General features: G+C 50.0%; 2 protein-coding genes across 3 annotated transcripts in view; one reads left to right on the top strand and one right to left on the bottom strand.

Annotated features, from left to right (window-relative positions):
- Ubn1 (ubinuclein 1) overlaps window positions 1-10,108 on the top strand; it is a 28,060-nt gene extending 17,952 nt beyond the window's left edge. Inside the window, 4 exon segments of the mRNA XM_047533737.1 lie at window positions 392-1,606; window positions 5,197-5,446; window positions 5,669-5,758; window positions 7,844-10,108. Coding sequence (XP_047389693.1) covers window positions 392-1,606; window positions 5,197-5,446; window positions 5,669-5,758; window positions 7,844-7,893 — 1,605 coding nt within the window. The 3' untranslated portion in view covers window positions 7,894-10,108.
- A 155-nt stretch (window positions 10,109-10,263) lies between these two features.
- The window catches only part of Ppl (periplakin), a 39,873-nt gene continuing 30,973 nt past the window's right edge, over window positions 10,264-19,163 (bottom strand). The window contains exons 17-22 of one of the 2 annotated variants that reach the window (XM_047533617.1): window positions 18,679-18,872; window positions 17,178-17,328; window positions 16,383-16,466; window positions 15,379-15,495; window positions 14,759-14,851; window positions 10,264-13,726 (exon numbers count right to left, since the gene is read on the bottom strand). In XM_047533617.1, the coding sequence (XP_047389573.1) occupies window positions 11,066-13,726; window positions 14,759-14,851; window positions 15,379-15,495; window positions 16,383-16,466; window positions 17,178-17,328; window positions 18,679-18,872 (3,300 nt within the window). In that variant the 3' untranslated portion in view covers window positions 10,264-11,065. Of the gene's footprint in view, window positions 13,730-14,758; window positions 14,852-15,378; window positions 15,496-16,382; window positions 16,467-17,177; window positions 17,329-18,678; window positions 18,873-19,163 lie in introns of both variants that reach the window. The other variant, XM_047533616.1, reaches the window with a different exon arrangement.

The following is a 19,163-nucleotide window of genomic DNA, read 5'->3' as shown; positions in this document are numbered from 1 at the left end:
AAAAGAAAACTAACTTGGGCATTTCTTATACCATGTGTCAGTCTGCAGCAGTGAACAGTTCGAAGTAGTGTGAATGCCACTAGGTGGTGTGTCTTTTTGTATAGATCTTGTACTTTTTCAGAAACAAAAAATAAAAGTTTCCCTGTGATTGCTGTGTCATTAGAAACAAAGCAAAGTGGGGTAAACCCAGCCCCAGCCAGCCAGACACGTAGGAAAGGGTGCGTAAGACAAGGTAGGCTTGACACCTGCTCTTGTTCATACCTTGTTTTGTAATCACACAGGAAGCTCAGATCTTTGCAGCCTGAGTTGTTCTCATTTACGTCCTTACAGCAGGCCAGCGTTGGTGTCTTTGGACATTTCTGAACATCAGCATCTCTGTTTCCTTTAGGAGTCATCGGCTAAGCCTGATAAAAAGGCTTCCATCCCATCAGGACAGATGACTGGCTCTACTGCTTTGCCGTCAGAACACCAGGGAGGAGGCCTGAACATTGGGGCCACAAGCAGGGAGCCCGTATCCCAGGTGTCTGGTGGCCTCACTAACCCTGCTCCTGTCAACCTGGAGGACTCATTGGATGAAGACTTGGGCCATGAGCCAACCTCCTCAGTGGAAGCGGTGTCTAAGGAGCTGGCCGTGTTGAATAGTAGAGTGACTGGGAGCTCTGAGTTCACAATGGCTGCACCCTCCAAAGCGCCAGCAGAGAAAGTCACAGGAGTTTTGTGTACAGAAGAGAAAAGGAACTTCGTTAAACCCAACCCCTCTGCACCACCACCCACTAGCACACTGCAGTCACCCCTCAATTTTCTGGCTGAACAGGCTCTAGCACTGGGGCAATCCTCTCAGGAGAAAAAAACAGAGAGTTCTAGCTACAAAGAGCTGCCCTGCCAGGCTCCCCTTAGCAAGGGCCTGCCAGAAGTACACCAGTCCAAAGCAAAGCACCACGGCTTGCCCCGGACCTCTCACGGACCCCAGGCGGCAGCTCCAGTGCCTGGCCCTCAAGTCAAAGTCTTTCACGCGGGCACTCAGCAGCAGAAGAGTTTCCCACCCCCAGCTCCATTTGTCAACAAACTCCAGGGCCCAAAGGCTTCCTCCCCCCAGTGTCATCGTTCCCTCCTGCAGCTAGTGAAGACTGCAGCCAAAGGCCAGAGCTTCCATCCCTCCGCACCGGCCTCCTCTGGAGGCTCACCATCTTCCAGTGGCAGCTCTCATAAGACCCCAGCCTCGTCCACTGCCCTGAGCCATCCAGCAAAACAGCATCCAGCCAGCTCTGCAGGGCCATCTTACAAGAATAACCCATTTTCTGGCTCTGTCTCCAAACATGGGATTTCTTCTGGCAGCTCTTCCTCTGGAGGAACCCCAGTGCAGAGCTCTGCTTCTGGGACCCTGCTCCCCAGCATACAGCCTCCCTCCATGGGACAGTCCAGCAGCCGACCCATCCCAAGTACAGCCGTGAAAAAACCACCTGTTTCCCAGAAGCTGACCCTGGTAGCCCCTCCTGGTGGTCCAAATGGAGATTCTGGTGGTGGTACCCAGGGAGTGGCAAAGTTATTGACCTCCTCCCTGAAGCCCGCCACAGTTAGTAGTGTGACATCGTCTACCTCCTTGCCAGTGAGTATCCCAGCAATGTATCCTGTCCCAACCCTGGGACTCAGGGACAAGGCCACTTGTCTTGCCCTGAGTGAAGAATGTGATCTGAAACTGAAGGTCAGGTGAGAACAGTGAGCTCAGAAGCTGAATGAAGAACTGGGCTTCCTGCTCAGTCTTCCCTTTTCTGGCAGCAGGAAGGCCCAGGTTAGCCTGCCTGTCACCTAAGGAGGGTGAATGGAACAAAAGCAGCTGTCAGTATTGTGCCTGTAGGGAGGCTGGGTCTGCATGTGTAGAATGAGCCACAGAACTTGCCTGCCCTGACCTCTGACCTGTTCATCTCTCCAGACAAGGGGATGGATATGCTTTCATCTGTCAGGTGCTAGTCATGAGGTGTTCATGCCCCGGGAATAACAGTACCTTCTGAGAGTGATTCTCTGATTGGTTTTGAAGGATTCTGCAGGTCAGAGGTGATTTATCAGGATTCAGCAACTAGTGAATGCTAGGGGTGGGGGGATAATTATAAGAACTTTGGATGCAGCTTGGGGAATTGGGGACTGAATCTAAGGACTTACACATGTTAGGCAAGTGCTCTGCTAGTGAGCTACATCCCTAGCCCTCCTATTTCTTTTTTTTTTTTTTTCTTTTTATTGTAAACAAATGGGATACATGTTGTTTCTGTTTGTACATGAAGTAAAGGCATACCATTGTGTAATCATACATTTACATAGGGTAATGGTGTTTGATTCATTGTTATTTTTTCCTTCCCCCCTACCCCTCTTTTCCCTCTGTACAGTCCCTCCTTCCTCCATTCTTGCCCCTCTCCCATCCCTCATTATGTGTCATCATCTGCTTATCAGTGAGATCATTTGTTCTTTGGTTTTTTTGAGATTGACTTATCTCACTTAGCATGATATTCTCCAGTTTCATCCATTTGCCTGCAAATGCCATAATTTTATTATTCTTTATAGCTGAGTAATATTCTGTTGTATATATATACCACAGTTTCTTTATCCATTCATTAATTGAAGGACATCTAGGTTGGTTCCACAATCTGGCTATTGTGAATTGAGCAGCTATGAACATTGATGTGGCTGCATCTCTGTAGTATGCTGATTTTAAGTCCTTTGGGTATAGGCCAAGGAGTGGGATAGCTGGGTCAAATGGTGGTTTAATTCCAAACTTTCTGAGGAATCTCCACACTGCTTTCCAGAGTGGCTGTACTAATTTGCAGCCCCACCAGCAATGTATGAGTGTACCTTTTTCCCCACATCCTCGCCAACACCTATCATTGCTTGTATTCTTGATAATCGCCATTCTAATTGGGGTGAGATGGAATCTTAGTGTAGTTTGATTTGCATTTCTCTTATTACTAGAGATGTTGAACATTTTTTCATGTATTTGTTGATTGCTTGTAGATCTTCTGTGAAGTGTCTGTTCATTTCCTTAGCCCATTTGTTGATTGGGTTATTTGTATTCTTCGTGTAGAATTTTTTGAGTTCTTTATATATTCTGGAAATTATTGCTCTATCTGAAGTATGAGTGGCAAAGATTTTCTCCCACTCTGTAGGTTCTCTCTTCACATTGCTGATAGTTTCCTTTGCTGAGAGAAAGCTTTTCGTTTGAATCTATCCCAGTTATTGATTCTTGCTTTTATTTCTTGTGCTATAGGAGTCCTGTTAAGGAAGTCTGATCCTAAGCCGACATGTTGAAGATTTGGACCTACTTTTTCTTCTATAAGATGAAGTGTCTCTGGTCTGATTCTGAGGTCCATGATCCATTTTGAGTTGAGTTTTGTGCAGGGTGAGAGATAGGGGTTTAGTTTCATTCTGCTGCATATGAATTTCCATTTTTCCCAGCACCATTTGTTGAAGAGGCTATCTTTTATCCATTGCATATTTTTGGCACCTTTGTCTAGTATGAGAAAATTGTATTTATTTGGGTTTGTGTCCGTGTTCTCTATTCTGTACCATTGTTCTACCTATTTTGGTGCTAATACCATGCCATTTTTGTTACTATTGCTTTGTAGTATAGTTGAAGGTCTGGTATTGCAATACCCCCTATTTCATTCTTCCTGCTAAGGATTGCTTTAGCTATTCTGGGTTTCTTATTCTTCCAGATGAATTTCATGATTGCTTGCTCTATTTCTGTAAGGTACGTCTTTGGGATTTTAATTGGAATTGCATTGAATCTGTATAGCACTTTTGGTAGTATGGCCATTTTGACAAAATTAATTCTGCCTATCCAAGAACATGGGAGATCTTTCCATCTTCTAAGGTCTTCCTCAATTTCTTTCTTCAATGTTTTGTAGTTTTCATTGTAGAGATCTTTTATCTCTTTGGTTAGATTGATTTCCAAGTATTTTATTTTTTTTGAGGCTATTGCAAATGGAGTTGTTTTCCTCATTTCCCTTTCAGCTGTTTTGTCTCTTGTGTATAAAAATGCTTTAGATTTATGCGTGTTGATTTTATAGCCTTCTATTTTGCTGAATTCATTGATGAGGTCTAGAAGATTTCTGGAGTAGGTTTTTGAATCCTCTAAATATAGAATCATGCCATCAGCATGTGACAACTTAAGTTCCTCTTTTCCTATTCGTATCCCTTTAATTTCTTTGGTCTGCCTAATTGCTCTGGCTAGAGTTTCGAGGACAATGTTGAATAGAAGTGGTGAAAGAGACATCCCTATCTTGTTCCCGTTTTTAAAGGGAATGCATTCAGTTTTTCTCCATTAAGAATGATGTTGGCCATGGGCTTAGCATAAATAGCCTTTACAATGTTCAGGTGTGTTCCTTCTATCCCTATTTTTTCTAGTGTTTTGAACATGAAGGGATGTTGTATTTTGTCAAATGCTTTTTCTGCTTCAATTGAAATAACCATATGATTCTTATCTTTAAGTTATTGACATGATGGATTACGTTTATTGATTTATGGATGTTAAACCATCCTTGCATTCTAGGGATGAAGCCCACTTGATCGTGGTGCACAATTTTCTTAATATGTTTTTGGATACGGTTTGCCAATATTTTGTTAAGGATCTTTGCATCTATTCATTAAGGATATTGGTCTAAAATTTTCTTTCCTTGATGTGACTTTGCCTGGTTTAGGTATGAAGGTGATATTAGCTTCATAGAATGAGTTTGGTAGGGTACCCTCCTTTTCTATTTCCTGGAATACTTTGAGAAGTATTGGAATGAGTTCTTCTTTGAAGGTCTTATAGAACCTATTTCTTTTTAAAAACAAAGACTAACCAAATATACACAAACATGTTTATTTGTTACATGTATTTACATAGTAAGCATATAAAATATGTGGGTACATATGTGTTTTATGTATAAAAATATGTAAATGCGTGCATTGGCATGTGTATTTGTGGATATCCACAGTGATAGTCTCTCCTCTTTTCACAGAGTAGGCACCTTTAGTGTCCTATACCCTGGAAAGCACTCCATGCCATTTCATAGACTGTCCTCGTTCCTCTCTCCAAGACTGCAGAATGGGAAAGTGCCTTTTCAGGGGCATTTGATGTGTGTCCCTGTTCTGCCTGCTCTTAGGTTTGGTGTGAGTTAACGGTGAACGGACCAGGCTTCTGACCACTTGGCTATGTTTCCTCCCCAGAAAGGACCGGGTGGGGCTGTGCTGCTGACCAGCTCTTCTCCCTTAAACCTGCTGTCTTCATCCTACAAGTCCAGCAACCCCAAGCTGCCTGGGGCCGTGAACTCTAACTCACTGGGGATCCTAGCCCCTGTCCCATTTCCGCTCCATGTCCTCTCCTTCAGTGCGGACTCCTCTGCTAAAGCAGGGGTCTCCAAGGATGCCATCGTCACAGGCCCAGCCCCTGGAACCTTCCACCATGGTCTCAGCCACAGTAAGTACCTGTCTCCTGTCTCCCTGTGTTGTGGTGTGCTGTGGTTCCTGTGCGTCTGCTGTGACATGGGGAATGTCCCTGGGAAACTGCTGAGCCCCTCCCCTTTGGGTTAGTTTCTGAGACTGGTCTGGCCAGTCGTCTGGGGCTCTTGGCTGCCAGGGCTGTTCTTCCCTTCCGTCTTCATTGTTCGTGTTTTGTTCTCTCCCCTCCTGTTTCTCTCAGGTCTTCTGGCTGGCTTGCACTCCAGCCCGCCCCATGCAGCACCTCTCCCACATGCTGCTGTGTCCACCCATGTCCCGCAGAGTCTGCCAGGTAATTGCCAGACGGGCCCCATGCCATGCGCTCTGTGCGCAGCTCCTCTCCATCCTTAGGTGCTTTGTCTACTGCTGGGACTTTGAACGTCTGCCTTGTTGTTGCTGTGTTGTCGTCTTGCCTCGTCTTTTAAGGGTCTGGCTATGTGGGCATCCAAATAACTGGGCTTCCACAACTTAGACTTACTGGGTTTCCACTTGGAACCCTTAGCCGGGGTGAGCACAGAAAGCTGTGGGACCTGACCATGAGGTAGAGTCTGTCCTGACCTTTAGCATCCTTCTCCTCTTCCGTTAAGAAGAAAGGTAATGGTAGGTCTCTCCCAAGGGCCAGGGGGCACTACCAGCCTTCACAGCAAGACCATGCACTTTCTGATGTTGTCAGTTCATGGAGGTGCTCCATACTTTGCTTCTGTGAATGGGAAAATCCACAGAGAGGTGAGGGGCCACAGTACAAGACTCTGGAAGGAGTTTCCCTCTGTGGCAGCATGGACCTGAAAGAGAAGCAACTTTCAATCTGGCCAGATGTAAAACCTTCTTGGAAACAGATTTGGGAGCACACCAGGAACAAGGCAATGTCCCCACAGAACAGAGCCTTTGGAAGCAGCAAGCTCTAAAAAAGCTTTTGTGTGTCGCTAGCTTAGCGGCATGAGAAGCAGGCAGTAATGCCCCAGGCAGGCACTTGGTACAGTAGACTTGCCATACCCAGTCCTGGATCCTTGTTTCTTGGGGACAGACCTCATGGAATTTTGGTGTGAGAAGCCTGATGGAACACTGGGATTTGACCTGGTGTTCTTACTGCTCTAGACTGCTCCAGACATGCCCAGATGCTGCATTAGTAAGGGAAGAGCCAGTCTTACGGGAGCTGAAGGTCAGTAACTGTGGATAGAGGGCCTGTGGCTACACGGGCTTTGACCTGCCAAATGGAGGGTAGGGCCCACAACTCTCAAGTAGGTGTCCACTGCCTGTTCTGCTGTGGGTCTCTGAAGCCTGATTCTGAGATTGAAGCATTTGTAGTGAGTGCCAGAGGCCATCTGGGGGCGAGAATGGGTTTGTGGGTCGCCAGATGGAAATTTGGCTTCTTTGGGGGCTAATCCTATGTCTGTAGTTACCCCTTTTTCCTCTGGAGGAGCCATGAAGTGCATGGATTTCCCTCACATACTGTGGCTGCATGGGCAGCCATGGAGCTACATAGGTGAAGAGCTTGGGTTGTGTGACAGTGAGATGGCCCTACCTCTGCTTGCTTTGGGGAATGTCCTCTTTAAGAGAAACAAAGAACCAATGGAAAGAGGTTGAGGGTCTGTGGTATTTTTAGCCAAAAAGTAGGAAGAAACAAGAGAAAGAAAGGAAAAGGAAGACATTGCTTTCTTGTAGCATTTTGCTCTTTTTCCTCTGGGTAGTAAAAGGCTATCAACAGGTCTGGGGTTGTGGCTCTGTGGTAGAGCACTTGCCTAGCGTGTGTGAGGCACTGGGTGTGATTCTCAGCACCACATGTAAATAAATGAATAAAATAAAGGTCCATCAACAACTAAAAAAAAAAAATTAAAAAAAAAACAAAACAACCTATCAGCAGAGTAGTTATGCTAATGCAGTGACCTTTCTCCTCCTCCCGAGCTGCGCTTCAGGTGGTGGCTACCTGAGGGGCTGCCATCAGGCTCTGTGTTGCAGCAGCACAGCTGTGACTATCTGCTTTGCTTTCCCTTCCTCTCTGTACTCCATGCAGGTGTCTTTGCACCTGTCCCTACACCTGGTGGTGAGAGAGTGATCACTGCTGCTCTGAGTTGTGTGTGAACATCAGGCCTTGCCATTGTGGCATTTGTCACTCGAGATGTGAAGTGGTCAGGTCACATCTCAGGAGCTGTTCTGTGCACACTGCTCAGCTCACCAATAGCCCGCATAGTGCCAGTGCCCATGCATGCTGCAGGCTGCTGCAAGGAGCAGCCTACACAGCCACTGTTGTGTTTTGTGACTTGTTCAGTCCTTAAAACACGCAGTGTTCAGGTACAGCTGCTGCTTAAGTGATCCCCATGTTTGGTTACTGCTGGAGGAGACAGCTCCTGAAAGATTGTGTTCTGTTTTTGCTCTCCAGATGCTTCTCAGCTTCATGGGAAGGGGCCTAGTGTGCCACGGAAGTTGTGACCACTTCAGAGGACAGGCTCAATTGACTCGGGTCCAGTGGAAGCACAACGTGTAGGTCTCAGATAGCGGACGTCCCGGCACACTCTGCCTGCTGCTTTTCTCCTGAAGCAGGCATGAGTTCTTGGAACGCGCCTTGGCACTTCTGACATGCCTCCACCTGAGGGAGCAGTTCATGCTGCTGGTGAAGCACTTGCTGACCTGGTGCTCTGGGCCTTGCAGCTGTGTTGCTGGAAGGTTGTTGAAGGGCCACTCTGGGTGTGGGGATGTGCCGGGCTCTTGGAAAGTGGGCAGTTCATGAGACCTGGTTGCAGATCCATTGGCACAGCTGGGGTCTGCCCGGCCCCCAGCACTCAGTCCAAGTACCTCACAGCACCCGATGGGTCGGGAGCTCCTTCTGGCCACGGTAGGATCCCTGGATGGTCCTTGTCCTTATCCCATTCCCAGGCTGTGTGCTCAAAAGGACAAGACCCAGACCCAAGCCACAGATGGGAGACCCATCTTTTCTCCTTGAAAAATACTAAGAACACTTACTGTGTGCTCTGTGGGGTACCAGTTTTTCCTCTGAACCTGACAATGAAGCTCTTAGAGAGAAGAGACCTTTGTAGATTCAACAATTATGGTAGGATTTTTAAAGACATCTATCTTGGGCTCAGTTTTCGTCATTACCATTAAATGCATTGGATAGAATGGGACTGCTCTTCACACGTCACATTATAGGAAGACTCAATTCCAGTGCCTTTATGGTGGAGCAGAATTCAACAACACAACGTCCATTCAGCCCCCCGAGTGGATCTGGGAGGAAGACCTTTTTTAAAAGAGATGTCTGTATTTAGGACATAGCCAGTTTTATTTAATCGAGTTTTTTACGGTTGCACATCATAACCTGCGCCATCCTGACTTGAAAGCTGTCTGGGCCCCCAAATCCCAGGTCCCAGTTGAGCCAGGGCTCCCATTTTGTTTTTCCAGAGTTGGTGCAGGTGGACTGCAGAGGAACCCCAAAGCCCTTTGTGTTTGAGGGCTGAGATGAGGGGTTCCAAGTCGCAGGTAGACATTCCGGTTTCTTATTCTTAGAAACCCTTCCTAGGCAGAGCTGCAGGGATGGGCCTCTGTGAAGTGTCTGCTGCCTAGAACAGGCCTGGAGGTGTTGGGCTCTCCAGGTGGTGGGGGTTCTGTGTGGACTGGGGTGCTGCCCAGAGGAGCTGGAGAGTGCATCTGAGACAGGCGAGGACAGTGACTACAGAGCTCCTGTCACCAGACTGGTCATACTCAGCCAGTGGCCGTTTCACAAGGACTTCAAGGGCCCTTGCTTATCCTGTGAATCTGTGCCACGAGGTGAGTCTGACTGCCCAGGTGAGCAGTTTCAGATGTGTTGAGAACATCCTCAGCATTTGCACCTGGGTGAAAACACACTCTGGCTTCCTGATTCCCCAGGTGCGATGCTCAGTAACTCCCAATTCCTGTGGAGGTTGGTGCCCTTCCCGCTGTGCTGGGAGCAAGACCTCTGTCAGCTACTCGGCCCGGCCTCTGCTCTGACTCTTTTTGTATGTAAGAACCAATCTGTTTCACATTGGGCCACGTGGATTCCTTATCCCTTTATTATATATATATTTTGCAACTTGGATTTCCAGTTTGTTTACAGAATAGTCTTAGGTAGTAGCAAAAGAGCCAAAGAAGAGATTTGTATAGCTGAGCTCAAAGCCGAGCCGAGGCCATCAGTAAAGGCTGAGCAGTGGGAACCCTCCAGGCTCCTCTGCCCATGAACATCTGGGTCCCAGTCCCAGCCTCCCCCCGTCCCTCCTCGCCCTTTGGTGCTCCCTCCTCCCCGTGTGCCACTGAGTGTGCAGCTGGAGCAGGATACCCTTGTCCTTAGGAATCTAGTGATGCCTCTTGCCTCAGGGAAATGTTTCTTTGATGGGGAATTTGAGATTTCTTTTTCTTGTTTATGCTTTATTTGTGGTAACGAAAGAGTGAATGACAAACAGCCATGGCAAGGCAGATCTACAGCCCAGTTGCAGTGGAGGCGTGGGGCAGAGTGCGCTCAGGGGGCTGCAGGGGTTCCCTCAGCGGGTGAAGGTCTCTGAGCACTTACCAGACATGGCCGTTTCTTGGGTGTGAGAGGGGCTGTTACTTTTGTGCAGCGACTATGTTGGTGTTAGGGGGTGGTGTGGAAATTGTTAATCTTGTATAAAGCAACTCAATAAATTGTTTCAAGGTTTCCAAAACCTGTGTCTCACTCTTTCTACTGTGTTTGCTAGTAGTTCTTCCCATAGAACTTGGTATATATGTGATATCCATTTTGTCTGAAGGATAAGAGGGAGTAGGGAAAATAAGCCTTACATGCAAGGGAAAAAAAACACTCTTGCCATGACATTAGAATCAAGCCACCATGTTTTTATTTTCATGCTATAAATAAAGTTCCCTCTTACTTGCCATCTTCTTACATAATACATGAGATACAGAAAATGAGAAATTAGGTGAATGATCAGCAGTTTTCTTTACCTAAATACCAGTGAGATAATAAGCAAGACTTGCAAGGCAAAACTAAGGCTAACAGCAACACCATCATCCTTAAGATCTTTTCATTTCAGAGCTATGTCCCTGAGGGAGCATCATCCTGGTACAGCTTGGCTGACATGCCCCCTGGCTGGCTTCCTTGTCTTTCTGGCATAGAGCCTGTCTTGTGGGCAGAGTTACTATTGATAAGGCCTCACTCACAAAGTTGGTTCCCATTTGGAAAGCCGGAGCATGTGCCTGTGGGCAGCCCTGATGGCCCTGTCCTTTGGTGAATGGAGAATGGAAGGAGGCCTCTGCCTAGATTTTGCTGTCCGTGTTCTAAGGCCCATGCTGCCCTGAGTGAGCGTGTCTGCTGTGGCTGTGTTGTGCTTTAATAATTTTCGGATTGTTTCCAGCCGTCATATGAGGAGTCTGCTGATGGGAGTGTATGGGGAAGGGAGAAAAAAAGAAGGTGTGTGGTTGTCAGATCACTGGAGGCCGGAGCAGGTCATCCACCCAGGTTGAATGATGGTTGAGGCAAGAGCTGCCTGTCTTGAGCCAGTGCCAGTTCTGCTCACATGAACCGCACTCCCAGCAGTCTGATAGGAGAGGGCGTGGCTGAAACACTCAGCATAGGTGGAAAGCAAGCCAGCTTTCCACCTCCCAAGATAGGCTGGGCCTACTTTTGCCCAGACACCAGGACTGCCAGCTCCTGGATGGACATATCCTTGTTGACGTAGCGGTCGTACTGAGCAGGGGTCAGCCTGCCGCTCTGCAGGGCTTCCTCGATAGAAAACTTCTTGCCAGACTTCCTGTCGTGTATCACTGAGGACTCACCATTGGGACCCTTCACTGAGATCTCCTCCCAGTCGCACTCCTGGCTTCTGAGTTTCACAAACATGTTCCAGTCGATGAGCCCAGCCCGGTGGGCCTCCTCAGGGGACAGCTCACGACCTGTGTCGGGGTCAATGACCACGATGGAGCGCCGCAGGTGGTTTTCCCTCTGCTCCCTCTTGACAGACACGGACCCCAGGCGCCTCTGCAGCTCATCGATCTCGAGATCTTTGTCCTTGGATAGCCTCTTGAGATCATCCAGTTCTCTCTCCAGGGACCACAGTCTGGAGTCAAGGTTGGTCCCAGAGTCCACCATGGTCGTGCTCCGCAGGTCTCGTGTTTCTGCAGCCGCCATTTCAATTTCTGACTGGAGCCTCCGGGTCTCCAGCTGCAGGTTTTGCCTCTCCAGCTGTAATTTGTGGTTTTCTTCCCTTAGGAAGTCCAGCTCCTTGGAGGACTTGGAGTTGTGGAATTCCAACTCTGAGAGTTTGGCTTCCAGCTGAGTCACCTCAGCATCCAGTTCCCTCTTGCTCCGGCTCTCCTCTTCCAGGCTCTTCTTGAGCTTCTGGATCTCCTGCTCGGTGTTGCCCTTGTCCACCTGGACGCTCTCAGAGAGGACCACCTTCTCCTTGACCTCTGCCTTCTCCAGGGCAGCCAGCTTCCTATGCAGAGGCTCAAGCTCGCCCTCCAGCAGCTGTCGCCGGTGCCGCTCTTCCTCCAGCTGGGCTTGGAGCAGGGCGTGCTCCCTGGCCTGCTGTGGGTCCTGCTGCAGTACCACCTTCTGTGTACGGGTCACCTTCTCGCTGGCCTTGGCCTCCTCCTGCTCCAGCGCAGCCAGCCGCTGCTTCAGGCGCTGTACCTCCTGCTCCGCAGCCCTGCGCGCCTGCCGCTCACGCTCCAGCTCCTCTAGCTGCCGCTCCAGCTCCCCGCGCCGCCGCTGCAGCCTCCGTAGCTCAGCACGCAGCTTGTCGATCTGGCGCAGCTCGGCGTCAATGCTGTCAGTGAAAGCGCTCACCTCTGCCCGCAGGCCTGGCTCGTCCTCGTACTGTACCACCTCCTGGCGTACCACCCTCTCCCTCCCCTGCGCGAGCTCCTCCTCCTTGCACCTTATCTTCTCTTCCTGGAACACTCGCTCCCCTTCTAGGTCCACCTGCTTCTTCTGCTCTTCTGACAACTTTGCCCGCAGAGATTCCACCTCCTCTTTGGTTTGGGGGTCTTCCTCGAACTGGAGGATCTCCTGAACCACCTCTCTGGTCTGGACCTGCGGCTTGGCATCCTTCAGGGACTGGATCTCCTGCTTCAGCTGGTAGATCTCTAGGTCACACCTTTCAATCAGCCTGGTCTTGTCCACGATCTCCTCCCTGAGTCGCTGGAGCTCCCTCTCTGTCTCTGGGTCAGTGGTGTACTTAATGACTTCTTTAGTCACCTCTTTGACTTCCACCTGCGGCCCCCGCCTCCGGAGGGCCTCCAGCTCACTCTGGTAGCTCTTGAGCTGCTCCTCGGCACCCCTGTACTTCCGCTCCTGCTCCACCAGCTCCAGGCGGAGGTTGGCCACTTCGCTCTCTGCCTTGGGGTCTGGCCGCACGATCTCGCGGACCTTCTCCTGCACCACCACTTTGGCGTTCTCCTCCTCCAAAGCCCATATCTTTCGAAGCAGCTCTGTTTTCTCCCGCTGGCTGGCTCGGGCCTTGGTGGCCTCGTCCTCATACTGGCGGGTGAGGTCGTTGACCTCCCGCTCAGCAGCTGCATCCTTCTCCACCTTGAGCACCTCCTTGACAGTTATCTTGCCCTCAGCCATGGCCCGCTCCTTCTCTAGCCTCTTGAGCTTGGCCTGTAGAAAGCTCAGCTCCTCCTCCTGCTTCTCCCTGAGCTCACCTTCCCGCTGGTGCTCCTCCTGCAGCTGCTGGTACTCTGCCTCCAGCTGGGGGTCATTCTGCAACTTCACCACCTCCTTCTCTGTGACCTTTTCCTGTACCCGGCTCTTCTCGGTGGCCAGGGCTGCCACGCGCTGTTGTAGCAGAAGCACCTCTGCTTCCCGGGCACCCTTCTGCCGCCTCAGTGTCTCCAGCTCCTCCCGTAGCTGCAGGACCTCATCCGCCTGGGCTCTGTCCGGCTCAATGCGCAGGACCTCCTTGACCACATACTCCTGCCCCCCATCTCTGGTCTCCTGCTCCAGGGTGCGTAGCCGTAGCTGCAGCGCCTCCAGCTCCTCCTGCAGCAGCTGGTTCTTGTGCTGCTCTTCTGCCAGCGTCCGCTGCATCTGCTGGAAGCTCTCCTCCAGCGCGGGGTCCGGCACCTTCTTCAGCACCTCCCTCCTCACCAGTGACTCCTGAGGCCCCTGATTCTGCAGGGTCTGGATTTCCTTCTGGGTGCTCTTGACCTCATTCTCCAGCTGCTGCCTTCGTTCAGCCTCCTCGTCCAGTTCCTTCTTAATCTTCCATGTCTCCTCCACACTGGAGCCTGGCTTGCTCCCTTGCAGGGTCTCACGGGTCACTTCTGTGTCTGGCTGCTGTGACAGATAAGACAGTATGTGACTAAAGCTAGAACAAATCTTCTCACCTTAAAACAGGTCAGGGGCTGGGGTTGTGGCTCAGTGGTGGAGCACTTGCCTGGCATGTGTGAGGCACTGGGTTCGAGTCTCAGCACCGCATATGAACAAATAAATAAATAAAAAATAAAGGTCCATCGACAACCAAAAAAATATTTAAAAAAACAAAACAAAACAAAACAAAACAAAAAAAACAGGTCCGACTGTCCTGTGATCCCTAAGGAATTCCTTTAGACATCTCTGGCTACTTTTTAAAGTGCCCAAAACACTAGATTGGTTTTATAAAATGAAATGAGGCAAAATATTTTACAATTGTAGAGGAGTTTGAAGGGAAAGCACAGTCTCCACCTCTGGTCTGTCCCCAGGGGATGTCAGTCCTTGAAGAGGTTCTCTGTGCTTCCTTCAGCATGTGCATATTGGTGTGCCCCACCGAACACACCTTTACTTTTTCTGCACAAGAGCTTGTCTCCTCTCCCCTCTGTACTCTGCTGCTTATGGCACCATCAGAGGGATCCTGCTCTGACCCAGAGTGCACAGCTCCATTCCTTAGTAGCACAGCTTTCCACTGTGTGAATGTGATTTAACCAGCCCACTGCTGACAAATGTGGAGTTGATTCCAGTTTCTTGCTATAATCAACAGTGCTGTCATAAGCATTTATGAACTTTTAAAAATAACTTTTTAGCATGTCCTTAGCAAATATTTATTGAATTGAATATGTAAATTGTCCTAATGTCCGTGGAACTCACTTAAGCCAGGCATAGGTACCATCCAGAAACGTTAGCAAGGGACATTCATAGGCTGTCTGAGGCAGGAGGAACCTTTTGTTTTTCAGCTGGCAGAATAGTTTTAAGTAGGGTTTCTTTTTTTTCTTTTTTTTTTTTTGTGATGCTGGGGATTGAACCCAGGGCCTTGTGCTTGCAAGGCGAGCACTCTACCAACTGAACTATCTCCCCAGCCCTTAAGTAGGGTTTTTTACTAAGGTCGATTACCTGTCTCAGGAGATTGAGTGCAAACTCCAGATTCTGCAGCCTCTGCCTGTTGATGGCGTGAACTTCTGTGAACTTGGCAGCAAGAGCAGCTTCCTACAGAGATGTGTAGGAGAGCAGTCAGCAATCAGGAGCCAGCAAGTGAGAGCCAGGGGGCTTGCACTCAGTCTTTGAAAAGTCTGGCAGCTGGGGACAGATAGGTGCTTCTCGCCCACTCCTACCTGCAGCTATTCTACAGTCTCATTATTGGAGAGAAAGGTGGACTCAGCATCAGAAGATCCAGGTTTCAGTCTGACCCTTGGACTTCGAGCAAGTCTTCACCTCCCTGAGCCTTACTGTTCTCCTGTGTGTCAGGGGCTAATGGTACTAGTCCTCCCCTGTGTACCCACTGAGGGGAACAGGTAGGAACTTCCCTGATTCACAGGGCTAGCCTCGATTGAGCTGTCTCTCAAGGCATAGCAATGTCACTGCCCCAGAACAAGTTCTTTCTCTTCTCCTTCCAAATCTGTTTGTACACAGTGGGGCTCCTGTGTGGCTTCCCCGGCTGTGTGTGCATCACTGACGTCTGCATGCAGCACCCTAGGCCCTAGACTGCCACAAGACAGCCTGGTGCCCGAGCTCACCTCCTCCTTCACTTTTGCAGCAGGAGACTGCAGTCTGGCTCTCTTGCTCACATGGCTGTTACTTCCATTCTCCAAGTCAAGAAGTGACCTGAGTTTCTCTGCTTCTAGCTCATAGTCCTGGGTGAGAGAACAGGTAAGAGTCACTAAGAAGAGACTGAAATGTTTTTATACCCCCTCTGGTGGACCTAGATCTGCTCTTGGTGGGTAGGGAAGGGGTGCTGCTTCCACAGTCTGCACAGGCTTACCCTGCAGGAGTCAGCTGCAACATACTGGCCTCCAGGGGCCTCGAGACTCATCCACACAGGAGCAGGACAGAGCTGCACTGCTCAGCATTCGAGAAAAAGCCCCCATTCCTCTCCACTCTCAAAGAGGCAAACCGAGTGTCCCTTCCAGGCCTTCCAACAGCCAGGAGATTTGATACTCCGCTTCAGTGCACACTGGACCATAAGCCTCCCCCTCATTGCTGCCTCCACCAACCTTGGCCTTCACCAGGCTGATGAGTTCATAACGTATCAAGTGGACGTGTGGTGATTCACACAGCTGTTTCTCTGCTGTTGGACACTTAGGCCATTTCTGTTTTGTTTCTTCTACTGTTGTAAATAGTGCTATTACACAGTTCTGTCTTTCCTGCATTATTCTTTTGTGATACCAGGGATTGAACCCAGTGATGCTTAACCACTGAACCACATTCCCAGCCCTTTTTAGTTTTTTATTTTGAGAGAGGGTCTTGCTAAGTTGCTAAGGCTAACCTTGAATTTGTAATCCTTCTGCTCCAGCTTCCTGTCAGTGGTTTTTCCTTTAGCATAAATCCCCCCGCCCCAGAGAATCTACTACTTCCAAGACATTTGGTGCCTGGGCATCATATTTTTTTCCTGCGGGGCTCTAGCTTGCATGGCTATTCAGTGCCAAGGTGACCAATTCCTGCCGGGGCCTGTACTCCATCTGGTGTCGTGGGTGGAGGGAGGCACCGTGGTCTCTGCTGGGGCAGAAGCTTTATGGCTCACCTTCACAGCTTGCTGGTACTGCTGGGAATTGGTGTAGACCTTCTGTACTTCCTCCTCCCTACTTGCTATCTCATCTAGCAGGTTCTGTAAAACAAGAGATCTTAATAACCAAAACTAAAACCAAAACAAACCTTTTTGATAAAGTGGCTGGAGTCCTTAGAACCTCAGGTTCTAAGATTCTTCTACAGCACAGCACATAACATAAATCTTCCTCATTTGCATTTGCTCGTGACAAAAGCCAGTTCTGAGGCCCCGTGAGGCCTCAAGAAGATAACTATTGTTGCCAGGAAGCACGCTTTGGTGCTTTGAAATGCCAGGCACTACTCTGACATTGCCTTTAGATGATCTCATTTAATCTTCAGATGACCCTATGACTAAGCATCATGATCTCCAGTTCACACATGACGTTCAGCAACTGGTGGGGATGTGGCCTATTGGGTAGAAACAGGATTTGAATCTCGGACACAGGGTTCCCAGGTCCTCATCCCTAACCCCAAGACACTGCCTGGGGCATTGAGGAGGCAAGAAGCAGAACTTGGGGACTAGGGTTTTCTCCACAGGGACTCCTTTTGTGTTTCTGTAGTCATTCACCATATGGCAAAGCCACGTGGGTGTCCACTTGGCCTGGCCCTGTGCTGGGCAGAGTGGGGGGTAGGGAACTGAGGTCCAGGGAGGGAGTTCAGCCAGGACTGTGCCCTGCTCCATTCCCCAAAGGCTTGGCTCCCTCCACTGACAGAGGCTTGCTGACCACCCCTGGCCACTGTGTGACCACAGAAGCAGATGCTGCTGTCTTACCTTCTGGTTCTTGAGCTTGGTCTCCATCTGGCTGAGGTTGTCCGTCTCCTGGGGCTCATAACTGGGGGTGTTGGACAAGAACTGGAGCATGCGGTCATAGCCACGGCGGTACTCCTCATAGGCAGCCCTGGCATTCTGCAGACTCTGGGCCCTGCGGGGCAAAGCTGGTCAGGCCTCTGCGCAGCAGGAGAGGCCCCACTGATGCTTCACTTTTTTTTAGAGGAGGAGGAAAAACATCTAAACATTCACCGGAAAGAGTGATCATGGGGCACTAGTTGGAGGGTGGAGGGCTGCATACTGGCGGGCAGAGGTGCCAGGGTACTGTGGGACCTGTGCAATCCAAAAGTCCAGGAAAACCACAGGGGGGCAGGAAGTCATACCAACCCACCCAAAATAGTAACATCAAACCTTACAAGCGGGGCACAGTGGCACATGCCTCATAATCCCAGTGGCTTGGGAGGCTGAGGCAGGAGGATTGCGAGTTCAAAGCCAGCCTCAGCAATTTAGCAAGGTACTTAGCAACTCAGCAAGACCCTGTCTCTAAATAAAACATAAAAAAGGCTGGGGATGTGGCTCAGTGGTTAAGCACCCTGGGTTCAATCCTTGGTACAAAAAAACAAAAAAACAAAAAATAATAAACAACCTAATGCGATACAGTGAAAGCAGTGCTTAGAAGGAACTATATAGCACTAAATGACTGGCTATCGCAAAGCCAGGCTCAGCTGGAGAAAAAGAAGAACAAATGAACCCCAAGGTGACGGCAGAAAGGAAGGTGAGACACGTAACGAGAAACAGCTGGAACCAAAAAGCTAGTTCTCCAAAGTGATTGATCAGCCAGCCTCAGCTGACTGATTGGAAAAGGAGAGAGAGAAAGAAGACATAGCAAAAGGAGGCGTGGCATCAGGAGCCAGCATAGCGCCACCTCAGGTCCCACTGACTGAGAGGACAACTGGGAGCCAACTGTGAGGAATGCCAATAAATTCAACCAGGTCACGAGGATTCCTTGAAATGCAGGCTACTGATGTCACTTCAAGAATGGGCGAGGCGCGGGGGAGGCAGCTCAGTTGGTGGAGAGCTCGCCTCACATGCACAAGGCCCTGGGTTCGACCCCCAGCAGTACCCCACCCCCCCAAAAAAAAAAAGAATGGGTGAAATGATCGGGCCATACATACTTAAAATGGTTAAGTTCATCCACAAAACCCTCACTGGTGAACGCAGCGCACGCTCAAGGAGGAACCAATTCTACACAAACGCACGGGAGACAAGGGAGGAGGAAATGCCGGAGGCTGCGAGGCTGGCAGAGTGCAGCATGCCTGGGAGCTGCCACCCTCGTCCCTGTCCACCCCAGTGTGTCGATGCCCGAGGAGGTGGCTGCTGTCGGTCACTGTTGGGTTTCTTATTTGCACACTTTCACCAGAAAAGAGGAAACTAGAGAAGAGGCTTTGGCGGCAGCAGGGACCCTGCCCGGCTGCACCCGCCTGCCCTGCCTCGCTGCTCTCACCTGAGTCCCACCTGCTGGCGCAGGTTGTGGAAGCGCTGGCTCAGCCTGTGCACCTCCGCCTCCTGGCGCTCCAGGTCGGGGCAGTGCTCCTGGAAGCGGCTGGCCAGTGCGCCCGAGCACCGTTTGGCCTCCTGCAGGTTCCATTCCACCTCACCCAGGAGGGACCTCTGTGCCTGCAACTCGGAGGCCACGGCCTGCAGGACGGGGGAGACAACAGCCCTGTGGCCACAGACCCACCTGGAGCACCGAAGCTTCGGGGGAGGGCGCACACCTGGGAGCAGGAAGGACAGCCTTCGCCTCTGCTTCTCAGCTGGCGTCCCGTGTGCAGAGCTCCTTTGTGTTACAAAAGTTGGGAAGCCTAACTTCTAAAGCTCCAGTGGGCCGCACGTGGCCAGACGAGGGACGAGGGACGAGGGACGGCCTGCTGCCCTTCAGCCCCAGGCCTTCACCTTGGCTGAGGCCAGTCCTGTTGTGCAGCATGAATG

The sequence above is a fragment of the Sciurus carolinensis genome, chromosome 18, assembly GCF_902686445.1.
Source record: "Sciurus carolinensis chromosome 18, mSciCar1.2, whole genome shotgun sequence".
In the NCBI taxonomy this organism is placed as follows: Eukaryota; Metazoa; Chordata; class Mammalia; order Rodentia; family Sciuridae; genus Sciurus; species Sciurus carolinensis.
This window is presented reverse-complemented; position numbering and strand designations above follow the sequence as displayed.